Genomic DNA, 20,375 nt, shown 5'->3' with positions numbered 1-20,375 from the left:
ATGTTCTCTCCAAACTGCTGTATCTTATTCAGCAAGTTACACTAGAGAATTCAAATGTATTGCTAGGTTATATTGTGTTTCTTAGGCTGTAAATTAGAACCCCTCAAGACTTGGTTGTCATTACTTTGCATTTACTCAACAAAAAACTGAATCCCGGATGTGTGGGATGGGAAAGACTGTGACAGAATAGTGTGTGTTTATTACTATAAATAGCTGAAACAGTGAGCTGAAGAGAAAATGCATCTATTAACGAAACCCATCCAGAAGTATATACTTGCTTGCATTTGTCTCATCTTGAGAAGATGCCTAAAATGAGTGCAAGTTTCAACAATCTTCCCTTAATGCCTACAGATGTAGATGGCTAAATGTATTACAAACTTCTGTTGTCTCAAAGCTATCAACAATTACGAATAGAGCAGAAAAGAACATTGGTTGGCTCAAAAAGGTGCTCAGCTATTTGTCTGATTGCTGAAGAACACTACTTCTAAGCCAAGCCATAAAGCCTACTTGCATGATCCTGGCTTGTCTGCATGTTCATTATGTAGAAACATGTGGTTTTCTCCTTTATCCTCCTAAGAGCCAGGTGTTTTCACAGGGTTTCCTTCACCTGCACGGCCAAAATCTAGTAGGATATCTATCAACTTCATCTAAAGGGATTTTTTTGTATGAGTGGGAGAATGCTTCTGGTCAACAGAACCTATTTACTCTTATTCCCTGAGCCATAGTGAGGGAATATGCTTCACGTAGGGTCTGAGGACCAGATTTTCCAAGGTACTTAGTTACTTAAAGAAGCAGAGAGGCATTTAGTGGGATTTTCAAAAAATCCCTAAGAAGTTTAGGCACCTAATTCCCATTGATTTCAAGCCCCTATTTGCCTTCTTTCCCACGGGCAATAACTCATGTATTGGCTCATCTGATTAATCGGTCTTGGACCTTTTGTACACCTCCCTTGTGCCAGGCTGCCATCTTTCTCCTCAAAATCTCCCTTTATATATGTGGTCCCATGACCAAAGAGGTAGACTGTTTGCTGGAACTGTACTGGTGTTTGAGAATAAGAACATAAGATGCAAAAGAATATTTTCATTCCTCTTTCCTTCACCCCCTGCCCCCCTATCCTTGCTGGCCATGCAGTGTGCCAGTGTAACCTCAAACCATGTTTTCTAGCATAGCTAGGAAAGGTACTAACTGCTAAAGCATTGGGTTGGCCAAATTTTATGTTGGTTCTCATTAATTGGTTCAGCTGAGTATGTGCGTGTATGTTTTGGGTTTGGTTTTTATTTTTTTGCTTTTGAGTTTGACTCTTCACCTATTATCTTCTTATAGACTTACCAACTTTATTTCAACTTTTTATTTAAACTCTTACTTTTTAACCACTTAAAAAAAAACAACCCTAACATTTTTGGCAATTCTAACATGCTTTTTTTGCTATCTTTGCTTCTTTACCTGCGTTTCTCCTTTACACTGCAGAAGATACTAATCTGATATCAGGCTTTGATGTTCCTGAGGGCTCTGAAAAGGTGGCAGAAGATGAGTTTGACCCTATCCCAGTGTTGATATCCAAAAATTCACAAGGTAAGCGAGGATTTTTAAAAAGAACACACATGATGGCAACCAGTTTATTGGGCAGTCATGCTAAGCCGTACACATAAATTACACGGAAACCATATCTCCTTAGTTATCAGTGAGCCTAATTCAAACTGGCATAAGCCAGAGGAGTCTTGCTCCATTCTTTCAGGTTACTCCTGATTTTCAAACATGGGGGGTGGGGGGAGAGGAGAATTGGGCCCAGTGAGATAGGATAATACAATACTGAGAAGGATTCATTCACCACTTGGTCACAATGCCATTCACTCAAATTTGGCCTGGCTGCCCCACCGTCATGAATTAGAAGGCTTACTCTGCCCCATGAAGGCCTTATTGTGTGTAAATCTTGGCGGTGGCTGCTACCTTGTCTCCCTCACCAATAGAAGTCTGTCCATAAAAGATATATTGCCTGACCCACCTTGTCTCCTCTAATATCCTTGCCATTGACACGGCTATAACAACACTGCATACCATAGTACCCGTAACATAGAATAGCTTAGCTCAGCTTAAAGTTGCTTTCTCTGGTTGTTCTTTCTTTGCTTGTGCTTGAACATCTGAAACTAACCTGTGTGTGTCCTGTGCAATACTGAATGCCTATCTCTCACCCTTTCAGGTGGGCATTCTAGAAACAACAGTGGAAGCTCTGAATCCAGTCTTCCCAACCTAGCCAGGTCTTTACTGCTGGTGGATCAGCTCATAGACCTGTAGCAGTGACCCAGTAGCAGATGCAGTTTCTGTAACGTACCTTATCTACATTTTCATTTCCAGAGGAGTTAACCTTCAGGTTTTTTTGGGTTTTATTAACAAAAAAAAAAAAAAAAAAAAAAATCTGCAAACAGAAGGAGACAACCCCCTATGTTCCCATCTCCCGGCCCAGGAACGGATTCTATTTCTGTCCCACCTATTCCCATAGTCCGTCCTTCAGCTCATCCCTGGTACAATCTGCTATGGTTCCTTATGCACCTGTCTTGGCTAGCATATGTCTAAAGGAAACACTATTCCTCATTATCCACTCTGCTGAGACTTACACATAGCTCCACCGAAAGCTTAACTGTAAATGAATTAGTTAATTGTAGTCTATGTATGATCCTTGCTAGAAATGGCATACAACGGATATTTCTTTTTCCTTAGGCTAGAGTGCTAACATATGTGTTTAACCTTAGAGGGGAGAAGGGAGGATTTCCGACAAATGGGCAAAAGGAAAGGACACATAAAATCACTAGCGCTATTCATCTCCTAGGTAGGAGACAAATTAGGAGAAGATGGTTTTTAAATTGGCAATATATGCTTCAGAGGGGGAAAAAAAAATAAATTGGGTATTGCTGCAGTGGAGCTGCACGGTAAATATGGTGATCATGTAAATTGAGAGGGTTTTCCACACCCCCTCTAAAATGATCCAGCTCCCGAACAGATTGTGCTTTCTCAAAAAAGAACCCCAAATGTTAATGATAGAAAAAGGACCCCAAGTGAAATATTTCAAAAATTGAGAACCAAATACATGCGAGTATGGCTGTAGTGTCTTTATACTGAATGAACTGTTAGCCGAAAAGGGCAATGTGGCAGCAGCGGATGTATTTTCCTGTTATTTTTGTGTGCGTGCGTGTATGTATGTGTTTTTAGATTAAAAAAACAAGCTGTAAATTGTGTACAAACCAAATTGTCCAACAGTTGTTTTTTCTTAACCTGGGTTTTAGTCAAACGTCTCGTATCTGTTCTGGGTTTTCCTCTTTTCCCTTGTAACTACATATAGTGCAACATAGTTAAGTATGGAACCATTTTTCAGTAGACAAGTTACTGTAAACTTTATTCAGATCTTCAGTCTTTGTAGAACAAGCATGCACTCTCCTCAAACAGTTGGAAATGAGTGCTGACAAGCTAGATACAATTTGATGGCATTTACCTTTTTCTTTTTACCTTGACATGCTTAGTTTGTCAACTAACTGGATACGCTAAACTTGTTTTCATTGGCTTATGATCTTAAAGTCCAGCATTCCTATCATATATTTGAAAATTCTTCCTGAATAAAAGGACTCTTCCTCTGTAGTGGAATAATTACTAGCTTACTGCTAACCTTGTGTATGTGTATGTAGCTGTATTAGTACAAGTGCAGACTCTCATGTGCGAAAGTATGAATGACTAAATTATAGATGTATTGACCTCTCCCTGAGAGGGAAAGACATTAAAGTCTGTGAGCATTTCTCTCCTATTTCCAGTTTCACCACTATTCCCCCCCCACCAACATTTAGTTTAACAAATTCTGTAAATAGAACTAACCATCAATTGTCTGCTCTCCGTTAATCTTCTTTTAAAATCTACACTTCATAATAAAAGTATTGCTTAAATGTGTTGTATCATTACATGTGTAATACTGCACTTTCCAGAAGAAGCTTTACATGAGAGAGCTATGGAAATGATCTTAGTAAAATTGTCAATAGAATTTTATTTTTATTTTTTGTTTGTTTGTTTTTTATTCCTAAAGCAGGCAAATTGGACTGGAGAACATGAAAAAGCTTTAGATAGAAAGTTATTGTATAGCCAGATACTGAAAATACATGAAAAGAGAATGGATTTAAAAAAAAAAAGTAATCATCTACTGTATATTAGAAACCAAGAGATTTCTGTGAATTAAAGTACTTTTAAAGAATGTTTAAGATTTTAAATCTAATAGTTTGTTCAAGTGTTCTGGAATCAACATTATAAAAGCACTGGGTTGTTTTGGAATGATGCTATTAAATAAGCAGAGGTGTATGTTCTTTTTATTGTTTTTAAAATAGCTATTCATGGATCTGGGAGGGAAATGCAATACAATGGAAGCATAATCCTTTATAAAGGTGTCTGATTTAGACCCAGCTCATAAGAAAAGACTTGACACTGATTGTTAAAGAAATGTTACAGAAGAGATGTGTGGAATGGAAAATGCAAGAGAAGTATGAAGACTTCAGTTTCTTTAAAGGAGATGGGGGATTAATTTTAAAAACTGCTAAAATGAGGGAGGGATAGCTCAATGGTTTGAGCATTGGCCTGCTAAACCCAGGGTTGTGAGTTCAATGCTTGAGGGGGCCATTTAGGGATCTGGGGCAAAAATCTGTCAGGGACGGTACTTGGTCCTGTTGTGAAGGCAGGGGACTGACCTCAATGACCTTTCAAGGTGCCTTCTAGTTCTGTGAGATAGGTATATCTCTATTTTTAAAAAAAATGGTTTTAGCCTGCAAACATTAGGTTCACGTGGTGTAAACTGCCCAATTGGGAAGAAGTTGTGTGAAAATTGCTAGCAAGAAGGAAAGGCACAGAGTGAACTGTCATCCAGTTTCTATGCCAAAGAATTTGGCATAAGAATACAAGTTTACTAACCACCATAAAGATGTTCTATTATAATCATGAAAACAAGAAGGGGGACAAGTCAAATGCTTATCTATCCCCTCCAAGGTTTGTTCCTCCATCTGTTGTCCCCAAATGGGTAGAAATCTATGCTGAGTGAAGTGACACAAGATGATTCTCCTTTTTCTGCTAGTACGTTGTTGATTCATATACCGATGAAGGAACCATCACATCCCAATGTCCTTGGGTCACTAGTGCAGTTCTTGACATTGGTTTCCTTGGTACCTTAATGGATGCGCCTACAGGATTTTATACTTTCAAATGTAGCCACCATACAAAAGTCAGTGCAACTCCCCTTTCAAGGCAGAGATAGGTCTTTGCAATCTTCGTTATCACATCAGGAGCAGGATTTATTTGTGGACTTCCAAGTTACTGCACAAACTGGTGAACAGTTAAACTTTGAGCCCCACAAAACAATTGATCAAAATGGATGCGAGTGTCTTCAAGTGGCAAAGGTGACTGGGTCAGAGCTTCTGGGCTCTATTACGACACATTGCAAGGTGCATGTGATCGTTCCAGCAAATCCCAGCTATTGTGTGGAGGGGACTTCTACTGATGATCCTGCTACCGTTTAAAAAACCTATTTTAACCCCCATCCCCCTTCTCCACAACCAGCCAGGAGCTAGCTCTGCCTAAAATGGTTTTTCCATAAAGCCATTTGAAAAGGCTGCATCACTGAAATACAAGATCAGATGAGAACGGGGGGCCCAGGTGAGCTTAGAAAGTTGAGGGGTGCACTGGCAAACCCCAGATGTGGAGCCTGTAAGCCACAGACCTCAAAGAGGGATACAAACATGGGATAAAGCACAAACATTCATGACTTGGAATTAATTTTCTTCAGCGGCATTTTCAGTTAAAAAAAAATTTCCTGGTTTTTGTTTTTGTTTTTTTGTTTTAAATTGTGGAAGGAATTTATAAGAAATCAGCCTTGGGTGTGGCAAATCTGGGTGTAAAAGGAAGGGATGTTTTGAGAGATGTGGGATGGAAATAATCGATCCAAATTAATCATGTAGCAACTTTGCATCAAAGTGTGGGCACTGCATGCTACAACCACTTCATCCGAGCAGAAAACTGAGTTTTGGAATAATGAGGTTAGAACTGTTCCTTATAGATGGAGGCCAGCTGTTTCACACATGGGATTAAATTCACTTGTGTGCAAAGGGCATGCACAAATCTTGTGCACCACATAAGCCCTCTTATATTTTATTTTATTTTTTTTTAAAAGGACTGGAGTGGTGCATAGGCCTTGTGCTAGTCTGCTCCACCATACTAAATCAGCCGGGTATTCCTCTGAAGCAATCACAAACCATTCTTTAAACCTGAACTATGTGTATCTGAGGAGTCTAATTGTCTCAGCTTTATCTAAAAAGATGATTTATTCACAATCTGAGTAAGCTTTATTCTCCACTACTAGGGTCACTTAAACATGTATGAAGTGGGAATAAAACTCTACCTAATCAGAATGTTTTATACCTGCTTTTACTCACTCTGCAGGGGAATAAATGGCTGCACAAGATGCCAAACAGAGGAGACACAAATCATTATCTTTGGGGTAGTGTGGCCTAGAGGATACAGCAATGGACTGGTCCTCAGAAGAGCTGGAGTCTATTCCCAGCTCTGCCACTGGCTTGCTGGGTGACCCTGGTCAACTCACTTCACCCCTCTGTGCCTAAGCTTCTCCATGTTTAAAATGGGGAGGAAATGGTACTGGCTTCTTTCTGTAAAGTGCTTTGAGATCTATAGATCAAAAGTGCTATGTATGAGCTAGATATTTATTATGATTACTGCTCCCTTATTTTTAACCTCGACGGGCATTCGAGTACAAGGAAAGAATACACCATCTCCTCAATGAAGGTGAATAAGGGACGCATTGATCACTTTTTATTTATTTTATTTTTTATTTTTTTTAAGATCACAAACCAACCTAGCCAATAGCCATATGTTCCAGCTATTGTATTAGTTTTACCCAGTCAACATCAGATGATAGGATCTTTATGGCTTTGTCTAGATAAAATGTTTGGTACAAAACAGCAGAATTGCTGCATTGAAAGGCAACTTCAACTCCGGCAATACCTGTATTCTTTCAAAGGTTCTAATTGTAGGGCCTGATCCAGTGTCCTTTTAAAGTCAATGAAAAGTTTCCCATTGACTTGAGGCAAAAGCTGTTCAGTGTATATTTTTTTTGTTTTCTTGCGTTAATTATTTTAGTAGCTTGCAATCACTGCACAATGTTCATAAAAAGAAGAAAACCGTTCAAGTGTTGATATATTCTAACCTGTAACAAGCTGTCTCTTCCCTCTCACCCGCTATAAACATTAAGGTTATTACAGGCTTTATATGTTGCTAATCTATGCAAACTAAAGTCTCAAAGCAGCAGTTATCACAGAGGGGTTTTGTTTTGTTTTTGTCTATACTTACTGTAGCAACATGAACTACATCTGTTTATTGTGAGTATTCTACACTGCGGCATTGTGCAGATCCTGATCTATCCCAGGATGTATATTTTTAATATATACCTTCTCTCTGAAGAAGGTAAAGCAAGTCGATGTTCCCGGGGAGTGTTTTTCTTTAATACAATGTTTGAGTCTAAAAATTTCTACCAAGTATTGTATACAAGGGGGAAAAAGTTATCTAATCCAAGTTCTATCTTATGTAAACATCTTAAGGAATAAAGTCTTCAACTATTACTAGTGAGCATGCTTAGAAATATTCTAACTTTACAAGTATGGACCATTTTTCTGATTGGATAACTGAAGGGCAACTGCCCGTTGGCAGTGTTAATATTTCTTGGCATGCTAAAGTGTTAGAGTATCATCTCCCAACAAAGAGAGGTTGTGTGCATCCCATTCTTGCACAACTTTATCGAGGTTAGCAGCTGGGCCTATAGGTGATGCCAAAAAACCGATGTGTGGAGATTGTGGATGTTCTGTGTGTTCATAAAAGGCAACCAAGCATCTTGTTTAGCTTGCTTACCGACAGTGTGATTGGAAACAGTGCCATGAAATAGGATTCAAAGCTAGTAGTACTGTCGTAATTTTACTAAGCCTGCCCTTTACATTCTAACCACAGCTATTTGTGGAATGGTCCTTTCCACCCTTCACCCATGACATAGAATGAAATGGCTGGTACCCTTTTAAAATAGAAATCGCCTTCCCTTGAGTGCATCAGTCACATTGGTCTCTCTTTGACCTGGGATGGGAACTGTTGGACCGTCCATGTTGGACACTATCTATAGGAGCTAACTTAAAGGATCCACTTGCACTTACGTTTACATTGCATGCTCCTCCAGACTAATCAACGGCAAAACCTGGGGCTTGGGCCGAATATGACTGTCTTCATGTTCCTGTCACAGGGTTGCTTGTTAACTTTTACACCACCTTCATGCAGACCTTGAGCACTTCAGAGTCTGTAACTTTATCCTATCTCCCTATTTTTTTTAACTCACTTATATAAAAACTATTTATCTGTAAGAACAAACCCATTGGCCTACTGCCCCTGTCCAAAAGGGGACACACCTAAATATTTCTAAAAAGCTTGGCAGTTTAGTTAGTTATGGGACTGGTGCACTAGCTACTCTTGTAACTAATCCTTTACTCTTCTCTTAGTGAAATGCACTGAGAGAACCAGAGAATTTAGAACATGGGCCTGGATCCTTCATCAATGTTGAATCCATTGTGGGGTGGAGTGATTGTGTGTGGGGGTTTTTTTTTTGGTTTTTTTTTTTTGTTGTTAAAAGGGTACTGCTACAAAATTCTCACTCTTTCTTCCTTCAGGAAAAGATGCCGGAAAATTTCCCTTGGTGACTAATGACGGTAGAACTTTGTCCTTCTCTATTAATATTGCCCTCGCAACTAAAATGTTAATTACCTTGTAAAAGCATTAAACCATCAGAAGTTACACTGAGGGGTGGCTGGCCCCTCTCGGGGACAGTGCTGTCCCAACTAAGCAAAGGTGACACCTCAGACTTGCATACCTTGCTGCATTTCTGCTCATCTTTCTTTGTCCTATGATAGCAATATGCTAAAATACAGTGACTGGCCATTTAAAAAAAATAGCTAGTATCAGAGGAACGTTAGCTCCTCATGGTGTAGGGGAGCCAAGTTTCCCCCACTTGTAGTTAGAATAGGAAACAAGTGTGGTAGCATAGATACTGGTGTGGTAAGCATTGGCAAATGTTGAGATTCTGATGGCAATCACTGTACACTTGAATAGAACTCCACTTTTGTCGACACATGGCGTCTCAAGTGGCACACCTATACACACTTGTTTGTCTTGAAAATCTTTAGTATGCTCTAATTCTTGTAGTACCTTCCAGCAACTATTACATAGGCTCGGGGTGAAACTGGCCCCTGTGCAAGAGGCCAGCACAAGATCTAGGCACAGTGTAAGCACTGTTTTGGGCACTGAAGTCTTGCTAAATGATGATGCAGAGGCCTTTGACCTGATCTTCTGCAGGGGGTGAATTTCTGTCCCGAATGTCCAAGGCCATCCACACTTAAGCCTAAGTGTGAGGTATTGACAAGTGGAAGGCGCAGTGGCTATCCAGAAGAGCATCTACATCCCTTGCATGCATCTCTGCAGGATGTAGACCTAGCGCAGAGCCACTGGTCTGGCATGGGCTGAAAGCTGGGCACGTGCACAAACTGCGGCTGCCCTGACAGTCCATAGTTTGGAATACTGCACAGAACAGCTGCTTTGCCGGGCTGAAGCTAACAACAAGGGCAGAGAGCAGAATGTCATGGAACAAATTATGCTAACTTCAGAACCTTGGCAATGTAACTATCCGGTGCTGTCTCCATATTCTGTTCAGATGGATGCTGCTACTGTCCTTAACTGATTGGGGCTTAAATTAGATTGAACCTGTTTTCCCTCCTATCTCTATCTTTTTATAGATCATACTCTGTACACCATGATTGTAGATACAAGCTTATTATGCAGATAACACTGTAGGAAAAATCATAATTCAGGTAAAATGATTTGTCTAGTGAAATAGTGGTCTACAAAAATATTGAATAGTTTGCATTATAACATTAATTACAGCGAATTCGCATGTATGTTACATCTGTGATGATGCATGCTCATGATCCTCTTTTCTCCCCCCCTCCCTTCCTTATTTTCCTGTACCACATCATGTTCCAATGTGAGGCTTCTGCAAGTCTTGGTCTTTGTCAGTTGCTGCTTTAAATCACACAATACCACCCAGCATGGGCACTCAGTAAATATATAGTCAACCTCTTGAAAGGAGAAAAAAAAAATCTATATAGATAATTAGACTTTTTTGTTACTGTAGTCAAACTGAGATTAGTATTTAAGTTTAAATCATTCCTGACAGCATACGCTTCAGAGAAGGTAGACAGTATTTTTGTACAGTATCTTATAAAATGCTCACCTATATCTACACTGCTTTACTTTACAGTGTAATGTATTTTAAGTGAATAGTTTCCCAATAAACAATCGTTTGGATGTCTATCTGAGTATTGTCTTTAATTATGAGAAATTGGTGTAATATATTGTGTTTTATGCCTGAGGTTCAGTGTGTATGTTTACATATTTTATATATGCAGAGGATGGGGGTGGGTGATCATGCAAGTTTGCAAAACTGCGAGATGTGTTTTGCTTAAAGCAAAAGGAAGTGTAAGTGCATTTTTCTGTCCTATTGCTTGATGAATATCCCTTACCAAAACCCAAATATTTTTGTCTGGAATCTATACTGCTTTAGTTTTTCATGTGCCTTTTTCCTATCCTCTTGCTAACATGAGTCCAATGACATACTTCTAACCTGCTAATAGTTCTTTGAAGGTAAGATATCTTGTATTCTGATAACTGTCTGTGTGATTCATAAGGCAAAAACAAGCCAACTCTTGAGCTTCTATAACTAGAGAACTGCAGGATAGTAAGCCTCCACTTCTTCCTTATTAGTAATATCTTACTAACACCTAGAACCAAGCTAGTCCATTAGAAGCGTGTTAGATATTTCATTTGTAATCATTATATAGGGTTGTTTAAATTTAACTGTGATTGTTTTGCAATGGCTTGAGTACCATTGTGAAAATTACTGGATTTGATACAAAATCCTGTAGGATACCTTGCTAAAGGAAACACGTTTTATTTCTTTTAAAACACCTACTACTTTCACAGTAAGGGACGCCAGTGTGTGTATTTTACGTGCCCTCAGTGCGATACCACTTTTTTCTGTGAGCCAGCTCCCAGAAATAAAAATTAAATCTTTAAAAAATGCCAAACAATATACAGTAGAACCCCTATTTTATGAACTAATTTGGAATTGAGGCATTCATAAAATCCAAGAGTTCATAAAATTGAAGATCTCAACTTTGCAAGAGGTATGGTGCATAAGTTGCAGTGTGGTGCACCACATTCTTGGTTTTTCTTTCTTGTTCTTCAAGCCACTGCAAAGTGATTTGCAAGGCACTGAACGCATCAGAATGTGAATGATGTCAACTTGTTCTTCACTGACATTTTTTGTTATGATTTTTGCCCTCCCCATCAGAAAGATGGTTCATATAAGAAGTCATTTGTAAGATTGGATTTGTAAAATCGAGATTCTACTCCACTGCTATTTGCAAGTAGGGGGCTGTTATGTCAATAGGCAGTGTTGATTATACTGAGACCTGTCCATTCACTGGTACTTCACGCTAGACAGCAGTTTTCCGAAATGAAAACCCACGTAGGTTGTGGTTCTTGTGAGTGATCTATAGAAAAGATCCTTGTAGAACGATGTCAGGAGGGAATGTTGAATTGGAACGTATGAGTATCTAACATCTTCCATTTCTTTTTAACATGTTGTACTTGTGGTGTCCTTAATTGTGAGGAAGTGCTTAATTTTTTTCCAGTTTGTGTGCTTTGAATGCCTTGCCTGATCTTAATTTTATTTTATTTTCCCATTTTCCATGTGTGGCAGTTTAAATCTGAACATCATAACATTTCTGATATGGTTAAGTTTCTTTTGTGTTTGACTACATGAATCTAGCCCATTGAGTAATGCTCTTGTTTTGTTCTTATAGATTTGCAGAGGGAACAAGTTGTATATCCTGTCCTAACCACTGAGCACAGTAAACTGCCTGCTGCTACTGATGGACTTCCTCTGTACAAAGGCCAGCCTGAAATGCTTGAAGTGAAAACTCAGCACAATTCAGAATCTGATTACTTCGCAAGAGATGGGCCTTCAAGCAACAGTTCTTTCCACAGCAGTGAGGGAGAGGGGACAGACCATGAGGTGGACATCTTGGATTGTAGTGGGTCCAGGCCTTTACTAATGGACTCAGAAGAAGAAGAGGAGTCCAGTAAGTTGCAATCGACACTCAAGGAAAGATTTGTGGCTTCCAGAGAAGATTCCAAGCCCCAGCCTTCCCAGAGCGGCATGGGGAAAGCTCTGTTTACAGCCTTTCAGCAGCACTCCGGAGAAATTTTCAATGAGCCAGATGTCTTTGCCACGGCTCCTTTCCGAAGCTCAAGAATAGTGCATGATGAGTTGGACATCTTTACCAAAGCTCCCTTCATCTCCAAGAGCAATGTGCCTGTCAGGCAGCCAGAAGAGGCAGATGTATTCCTAAGTGCCCCTTTCACAAAAAAGAAAAGCTTGGAAGAGTTGACTTCTCATAACGTTTCTAAGGAGCCTCACATTCAAGCCTCTTTCCTAGGTCAAACTGGTGATGTCCAACATGTGGATAACTCCAAGTTCCAAAACTTGGATACAGGAACATGCGGATTGTCTGTCTCATCTAGAGCTCAGTACTCTGGGGTAGGGTTTATTCAGCCAGCCAACCTTCCGTCTCATTCCATAAGACCAGTGGAGACCCAAGAAGGCATTCCTCCCAAAGGTACATTTAAAGATCTTGGTGGCATTCCTAATGATAAAAACCAAGGACATGCACTCCCCCAAGAAGCCGTCTTGGGTTCAATGGTTAGTAAGCCTTTCCGTCCACAGTCTCTATCAAAGTATTCCCGTCACTACAGTCCGGAAGATGGGCAGGGTCTGGAAGTCCAACCTATAGCAGCATACAAAGTGGTTTCTCAGACCAACAAACAGGCTATCGCAGGATCTGTCTCTATTGCTTCTCTGTCTTCCAGGACTAAAGAGCTACCCAGCGTTGACCCATTTGCTTCAGCACCCTTTCCTTCCAAATCAGGAAAGCAAAAGCCTTAAACAGTCTGAGAGAAAGGGGGAATGTGCATTTCTCACAGGACCTTCAATCTCTTAGTCAAAACGAGCAACCATAGCAATTTTTTTTTTTTTTTTTTTTTTTTTTTTTGGTTCAAAACTCCAGTTGCGGTGATATTTAGTTAAACCATTTTAAGTTATGTTAGATAGTTTCAGGATATTGAATTCCAGGCTCTCTGTTTTTCCCATCCTTTTTTAGTGGCTATTTCCCCCCAATACTTTTTAGATTCTTATTTAAACCAGTAATATTCCATATTTTCTGGCTTCAGTGGGGGGAAATCCATTTGGGATAAAATGAATTACCATTGATACTAGCATACAGTTAGGATGCCAGAGCAAATCAATCAGGACAAGCTAATGCTCTGGAGAAGAAATGAGTTTGAAGTAGAAAGGTTGTCATGATTTTTTTTCTTCTTACCAAGGGGAATTGTGGAAGAGACCAATGTCATCACAAAGCCAGGAGCTGTAGATTGGCAACTTGATGAGGGTGGGGTGTGTGTGTGTGTGTGTGTATCATATGCACGTGGAGTAAAACTGACACATGCCACTAGTCTACCACAAGACTTATGCACCATGGAAGTCCTCTTTTAAGTATTGCATAGGCCTTGTGCTGGTCTTCTCGCCTATAAGCAGTTTTCCCTCATTGCGGATGTAATAGGCAATTTTCACTGTCTGCAGGTAAAATACATGAAAATGTGTATCTTTCTATGGGCCTGATCCAAAACCAGTTGAAGTCAATGGAAAGACTTCAGTGAGCTTTGAATCAGCTCTTTGGGATCAGGTCCCAGGTACATATGGATGGAAGTATTGGCAAAGCAATCTTTCAGACACATTCTTCCTCTCACATTTGGCTACACTCCAGAAATACCACGATCCTACTGTGTTACTAAGGAAAAGGACAGTTGCTTAGTATTCATAATATAATTTAAAATGTTAGTGTATCACACTTGAGTGTAGAGGAAAATGTAGTTGTTGTTTATTGTGGAAGTTAATTGTGATATTTGTCATGTGTTACTGTTGGTGGCTGAGCAGGAGTACAGTTGACCTCCTTAGGAATTGTTAGTCTGCCCCCGTGTCTTTTCGCAAAGGAAGGAAAGGCAAGTATCCTTAATTAATAAGCGTGCATATTTAATGGCAAGTACCAGGTAACACAACAGTCCCTGCCAAATCTGTTGTTTTTCAAGCTATTTCACCCCAGAAAACACTTCTAAATGTCCGACTATAGGGATGCTTTTGGCTGCTGATCATTAATAGTGCTGCCCTTTTTTAAATGTCATCTGGCATATCCAGAGAAGCCACTTTCCTAGTGGACATCCTAGAAGAGCGCGATCTCTGGAAGGTCTCCATGACTCTCATTTTCTAAGGACCTGATCCAATGCCTATTTGAAGTCAATGGAGACAGTCCTGTTGACGCCAGTAGTTTCTGGAGCCAGCTCTTAAGAGCGTAGCTATGACTTTGTTCCCGATTTAATTTGACAACTTAATAATAAATGACCTAGAGCAGGGGTTGGCAACGTTTGGCACGCGGCTCGCCAGGCTAAGCACCCTGGCGGGCCGGGCCAGTTTATTTACTTGCTGACGCGGCAGGTTTGGACGATCGCGGCCCCCACTGGCTGCGGTTCGCCATCCTGGGCCAATGGGGGCGGCGGGAAGCTGCGGCCAGTACGTCCCTCGCCCGTGCTGCTTCTTGCCGCCCCCATTGGCCCTGGATGGCGAACCACGGCCAGTGGGGGCCGCGATCGTCCAAACCTGCCGCGTCAGCAGGTAAATAAACTGGCGGGGCCCGCCAGGGTGCTTACCCTGGCGAGCCGCGTGCCAAACATTGCCGACCCCTGACCTAGAGCTTTGCACTGAAAACTAAGGGTAAATTCTGCCTTTGGTTACACTCACAACATCTCCTTGAATTCTCTGGGCTTACACAGGGGAAATCTTAGGGTAGTGTTGGTTTGCTGAGGTTTTAAAAGTTTGTAAATAGATGGTGTGGGACTGGTGTTTAGGTTCTGCCATCTTACAAGAAGGGCATGTGCTCCTAGAAACTGTTACCTTTAGCTTTATTGAATGGAGTATGTAGCGGGAGTTCTCCTCTCTCACTGGTGTCAATCAGGGCATGACTAGTAAATCCAGCAGTCTCTCATGAGTGTAAAGCTGGTGTAACTGAGTGTAGAATCGGGTCCAGTCACTTAAACACAAGACTTCCAGTCTCACGGGGAAACTGCTTTGCAAAAACTCAGACCTATGACGTTGAGCTCCCAGGTGCCCAAATAGCTGGTCAAGGAACATAGAAGGCACATTGAAACTACATATGAGCAGATCTTTGCTATGCAAAGCAAAACATTTAGTCCTACAGCTCACTGTTAACATCACAGCCAGGAGAGAGAATTAGAACAAACTTGTCTGCCACCAAATGGGAGAGGATTAATGAATCGCTGTTCCTCTTCCTCTGCCCAACCCATACTGCAGTCAGTGACACGAGTCACATTTTGCTGGTGGACTGGTGCAGTTCTGACTTCAACGGGGCTGTACGAATGTAACCAAGGGTAAAGAACTTGACCTGATATGCTGAATACTCAGGTAGGGGAAGGAAGAATACTTGAAAATAAGGAGCATAGATAGCTGGCGGTTGGTGACACGGTTAGCCTAGCTCAGGTTAAGTAGAACCCCTTTTTTAAAAGGTGGGCAACTTCCTGCTGCTTGTCCGTTGCGTTTCAAGTTAGATTTTTGTAGCTGTGTGGTGGCAGCGGACCCTGTCAGCCATCCTAGAAAACGGAAGTACTGTAAACCAGTTTCTGAGTTTCTTGGAAATAACATTTTTTCCCAACTAAACTGAGGATATAGTTTGTGTGTGGTTGGTTGGTTTAAAAAAAAAAAAAAAAAACTTATCAAATGCGTTACTGCTGGAATAGATGAATGCGGAATGCCTGGAACATCTGCGATGTCAAACTGTGAAATACAAGGCATACAGATGAAACTGAGTATTTGGGCCCAGATTCATCCTTGCATTTTGCAATCCCCTGTTATGGTCACTTGTGGAACCTGGAGACAGAACTTTGCTCTGAACTGTTAACTTCACTTGGTGAGGTAGTGGAGGGAAGGAAGGAGAAATCTAGATTCTATGGACTGAATCTGGTGTAAATGAGGAGCCATTTCATGGAAATAAATAGTTACACCAGCATAAATGGGATGAGAACTGGACCCATTGTCTCTGATAACTGGATTCCCAAACCTAGGTTCTTTTTTTTTTTAAAATGGGTGTGTCATATTTTTTGACTTGAAAAAGTTACTACAGAGCTCGGTTGCTCTAATGTCTGTTGTTTGGAATGCTTGACTTTTTGTGAAAAGTACTGATGGAAAAGTATTGGCAAATCCTTCTTCAAACTCCTCCTAGGATCCAGCTCCTTGCTTTCTTGCCAATTAGTCCGTAATGAAGACTGGAGTTGCAGGTAATTCAGATCTAGCTATCTTACACTGCCAGGCAGGAAAGGGAGAATGGGAAATGTACTCTGAAACTTTACAGTAATTTTGACAGCTGAGAGTATTTTCCTCAATTTCTTTATTTAGGTTTTGTTATGGATTGAATTTTCCAACCAGGATGTTGGCAGTTGACATCTCATTCCTCAAGCACTTTTTATGAAAAGCAAGTTAAAACTGTGCACAAGAAACTAACAATCCTGCTAGTAAACCCAACAGGTGAATAGTTTAACTATGTACAGGAGCACTCTGTTCAGATGAGTTCATTTTGCTCAATCTACCAAGTACTGGAATTTTGCTTATGATCAGAAAACCCTGAAAATTGCATCTCATTGCCCTGTTAATCTGATTTTTTCCAGATCAACTCTTTTCCCTCCCCCCACCTCTCAAGTTGCCAGCACGACAACCTCAACCTGAACTCCATTTTTTATTGGTATCTCGCTGTATCATCTAAAGTTCACTGTTTTTAATGCGTGTGGCAGAATGTACTATGGAGCTTCTGGGTTTTTTGGCAATCTTGATTTCATAAGGCTTTGACTTTTTTACTGTTCACTAGACAGAGATACAAATGCAACAATTTAAATCACTTTTCTGAACATAAGCACAACTTAAAAAACAAGTTCTATTAAATTTCTTATTTCTGCCACTTCCCAGTAGCCAGTAAATTGAAGCAATCGGTTTTCAGTTTTGGCTCTGGCCAAAAATGATAAAGGTCCCTTTTCAGAAGCAACCAAGACCTGTCGAATTTCAAGGACTGTCGTCTCCTAAGCTACGTGGCGCTTTTGAAAATAGTACCCCTTCCAGTCTTGCAAATGGATCAATGCAGACTGTGCCTGCCTGAAATCCCATCAAGGTCACTGGTTTAGGGGCCCATCTGCACAAAACAGGGTCTTGGTGAACTTCCTCGTTGGCCTTAAGCAATCAGCAGAGCAAGGCGCTCTCTCTAAGCTCTGCAACTCAATGGCTGTCCCCAATTGACTTTCTAGGAAGGAGGAGAAAACTCCTCCCTTCATGATAGCAGCAGTAGAATGAGGGGAGGCCATTTTTATTCTGATTCTCCTTCCTCCCACTCCCCTCTCCTCCCCCCCCCCTTTGACATTAAATATACTACAAGTGTCATACCTCAAATCATATAAGATTTCTCCTGGTTGTCCCCCCCCCCCCCCTTTCCAAATGTACTCACGGCACAGAAAGAACTCAAATATAATTTCATCCTGCTGTGTTGACAAATACCAGTCAGTCCTGTGACAATCTTCTGCTTCTGTAATTCTCAACTAGGGATGTGGTGGTGGTGTTTCCCAGTTCGCTGCCAATTTAAATTTGAGTTTGGTTAAACCCTTTCCTTGGAAAGGCTTAATCAGAGCTTCTGCACACACAAATTCAGGCCAGGCAATCAGCTCCGCTCTGTGCATCTTGTTCCCTTTGCATTTTTACAATGATCATAGCCATAAGAGCTGCTTTCGGATGAGCCTGCATCTTCTTTATCTTATTGCTCTATTTCCGAGGCTCGTAACTGCATCTGCTCTCCCTTCCAGCCAGCTCAGTACTATAGTATATGTGATAAGTGTTGAGTTTACAATCTTACTCTCTTGAAGCCAGCGTGCACTCAACTGCAATCTACAGTATGCATGGAGCACACAGAAGATCCTAAACTTGCAAGAAACCCATGTAACCAATCCAGAAACACTGTAGCGGGGCATGTTTTCAGCTACATTTAATATAGCAAGTTTATACTGAGTGGGCTCGATATAACTGTGAGACTTTCAATCACTCCAAAGTGGGAATCCGTTACATTAACTCAGCTTCCACCAAAGATTGTCATGTTGGAGAGTTGGTTATTGTTTAGGTTTTTATTTAAATCCAGGCCTCTTTAGGACACCCAAAGACTCAAAGTATTTTTACTCTAGGTATTTTCACCCTGTAATCTTGTTCTGCTTTTGAAACACATTCCTGAATTATGATCAGCTGTGGTGGTGATCCTGCTAAACCATGGCCTTTAGTTTTTGTTACGTGTACTGTAAATGCTTTACTGTTACAATAAATCTAGACTTGCCACCTGTGAAATTAGAGGGGTAGTCACTGATTACTTCCCCCTCCCCTCAAGAGAGAAAGAAAAAGGGATTAATAATCTTATACAGGTAGAGGGAGGGTAGATTATGTTCTGGTTGAGGAAGCCTGATGAGAAAATATCCAGTGGATCTGAATGAGGCAGATTCCACTAATCATTGACTAAAATAGTGAAAGACTCTCTTAATGCACAGAAAGTCTGAGTTGGACATGTCAGATAACTGGGAATACAATCTGTGTGCAACTGTAGGCTGTGTATTGTAAGACCAGAGCTTCATTCAAATCCTATTTTTATTTGGGTGAAATCAGAATGGTGTTGGAAATACCTCTGACTGGCAGATTATCGGAGTCCTATTGCACTCCAGGTGTGATTCTGCTATGTTTCTGATAGTCTTGATGAAGAAATGTTAGAGCTGTAAACTTATGTACATTTTATTAAAAACCTCATCTGAATAAAATGCACCTTCCCTGCTCTGTTTCTTCTTGTTGGCATGAAATCTTCACTGGGCTGGATACAAAGCATTTGGTTTTACAGTCTCTTTTGTCACGCTGGTGTTAAAGAAAACCTTCCTAATAATTGAATTTTTGCACGCCCAGGTGTACCATGGTGCTCAACAACCAAGGTCACAAGTGCTTCTAAAAAGCCTAAAGAGAGAGGTAGGATTCTAGATTTTGAACCAGGAAATTCAAACTGGCATGGCCTCTCTGAGCAGGGTCACACAATGGAGGTCCCATGTTATTTTAAAGGGATCTTGATTTGCTTAACCTAGGGTTGCATCATGGTGTTCAGCTAATCTGCACTCAAGCAGCAGCAGAGGTGGATCTCAGGACCTTACTGCAAAGACACAGGCTCTTTATGACACACAAAATCTACACAAACCCTCTTCTTTCCCTGGAAATAGAGCTTTTTACTTTCTGTACATTACCACTACCTCGCCGCTAACACCTACAAGTATACACCAGCTAGTATGTTACACTGAGCCTATTGATTTGGGTAAATGTGCCTTAAAAAGAAAGATCAAAAAGTGCAGACATATAGAAGAGCAGTGTGGGCTGGTAAGGAAAGCCCCCAGCCTAGGAAAAAAAATCTACCACCTCACCTCTGTCTCTTTCAGGCCCTTCTATTAGGGTAGAGTTGTTGAATTCAAACACAAAACAAAGCTCTTTCCCTGGTAGACACAGGCTCAGAGACCATTTCTTCTGTAGCCTCTTTCTGCTCCAGGGCCAATCCCTCAAACCAACTCCTCTTGCAGTTCCCCACCCTTACTCAGCTGCTTGCAGGCTTTTATACTGTAATTGATCCCTTCCCAGGTGGGTCTGATAATGGGAGAGGGGGGGCCTGGTCCGAGGCCCATAAGGGGACAGATCACTCTGTTACAAGCAGGCTTCAGTGAAGCTTACAGGGCGGACTTACTCTGTGTCAGCACAAATGGTGGCCAAAGAAGAACAAAGCAAGCAGAACAACAAATAAGAAATTTAAGTGATAGGCAAAGGGAACTCTCTCCAATGGACGAATGAAAGTCTGATGGGCAAAGTTTATTTGCTTTTGTGCCACTGAATTGCTGCTTTCTTCTGAAGGGTCTGAAGCAGAAAAAACAGATGTGACCAGCCCAACCCTACCTGCTATCCAGTTCAAATTTGGCAGCAATACAGGCCTCTTTTACAGCAAGTTTTACAGTAATGTCCTTTAAATTAGTTA

General features: G+C 40.8%; 1 protein-coding gene across 13 annotated transcripts in view; it reads left to right on the top strand.

The window, feature by feature from the left end:
- The window catches only part of AAK1 (AP2 associated kinase 1), a 138,042-nt gene extending 124,823 nt beyond the window's left edge, over window positions 1–13,219 (top strand). For 7 of the 13 annotated variants that reach the window (XM_054018292.1, XM_054018291.1, XM_054018294.1 and 4 more), the window contains 2 exons: window positions 1,468–1,572; window positions 11,985–13,219. In XM_054018292.1, coding sequence (XP_053874267.1) covers window positions 1,468–1,572; window positions 11,985–13,126 — 1,247 coding nt within the window. In that variant the 3' untranslated portion in view covers window positions 13,127–13,219. Of the gene's footprint in view, window positions 1–1,467; window positions 1,573–2,197; window positions 4,231–8,735; window positions 10,401–11,984 lie in introns of those variants that run through there. The other 6 variants (XM_054018300.1, XM_054018299.1, XM_054018296.1 and 3 more) reach the window with 3 other exon arrangements.
- The last annotated feature ends 7,156 nt before the right edge of the window (window positions 13,220–20,375 follow it).

This window comes from Malaclemys terrapin, chromosome 2 (assembly GCF_027887155.1).
Source record: "Malaclemys terrapin pileata isolate rMalTer1 chromosome 2, rMalTer1.hap1, whole genome shotgun sequence".
Classification (NCBI taxonomy): domain Eukaryota; kingdom Metazoa; phylum Chordata; order Testudines; family Emydidae; genus Malaclemys; species Malaclemys terrapin.
The sequence above is the reverse complement of the archived record's forward strand: the minus strand, read 5'-3'. Positions and strand labels throughout refer to the sequence as shown.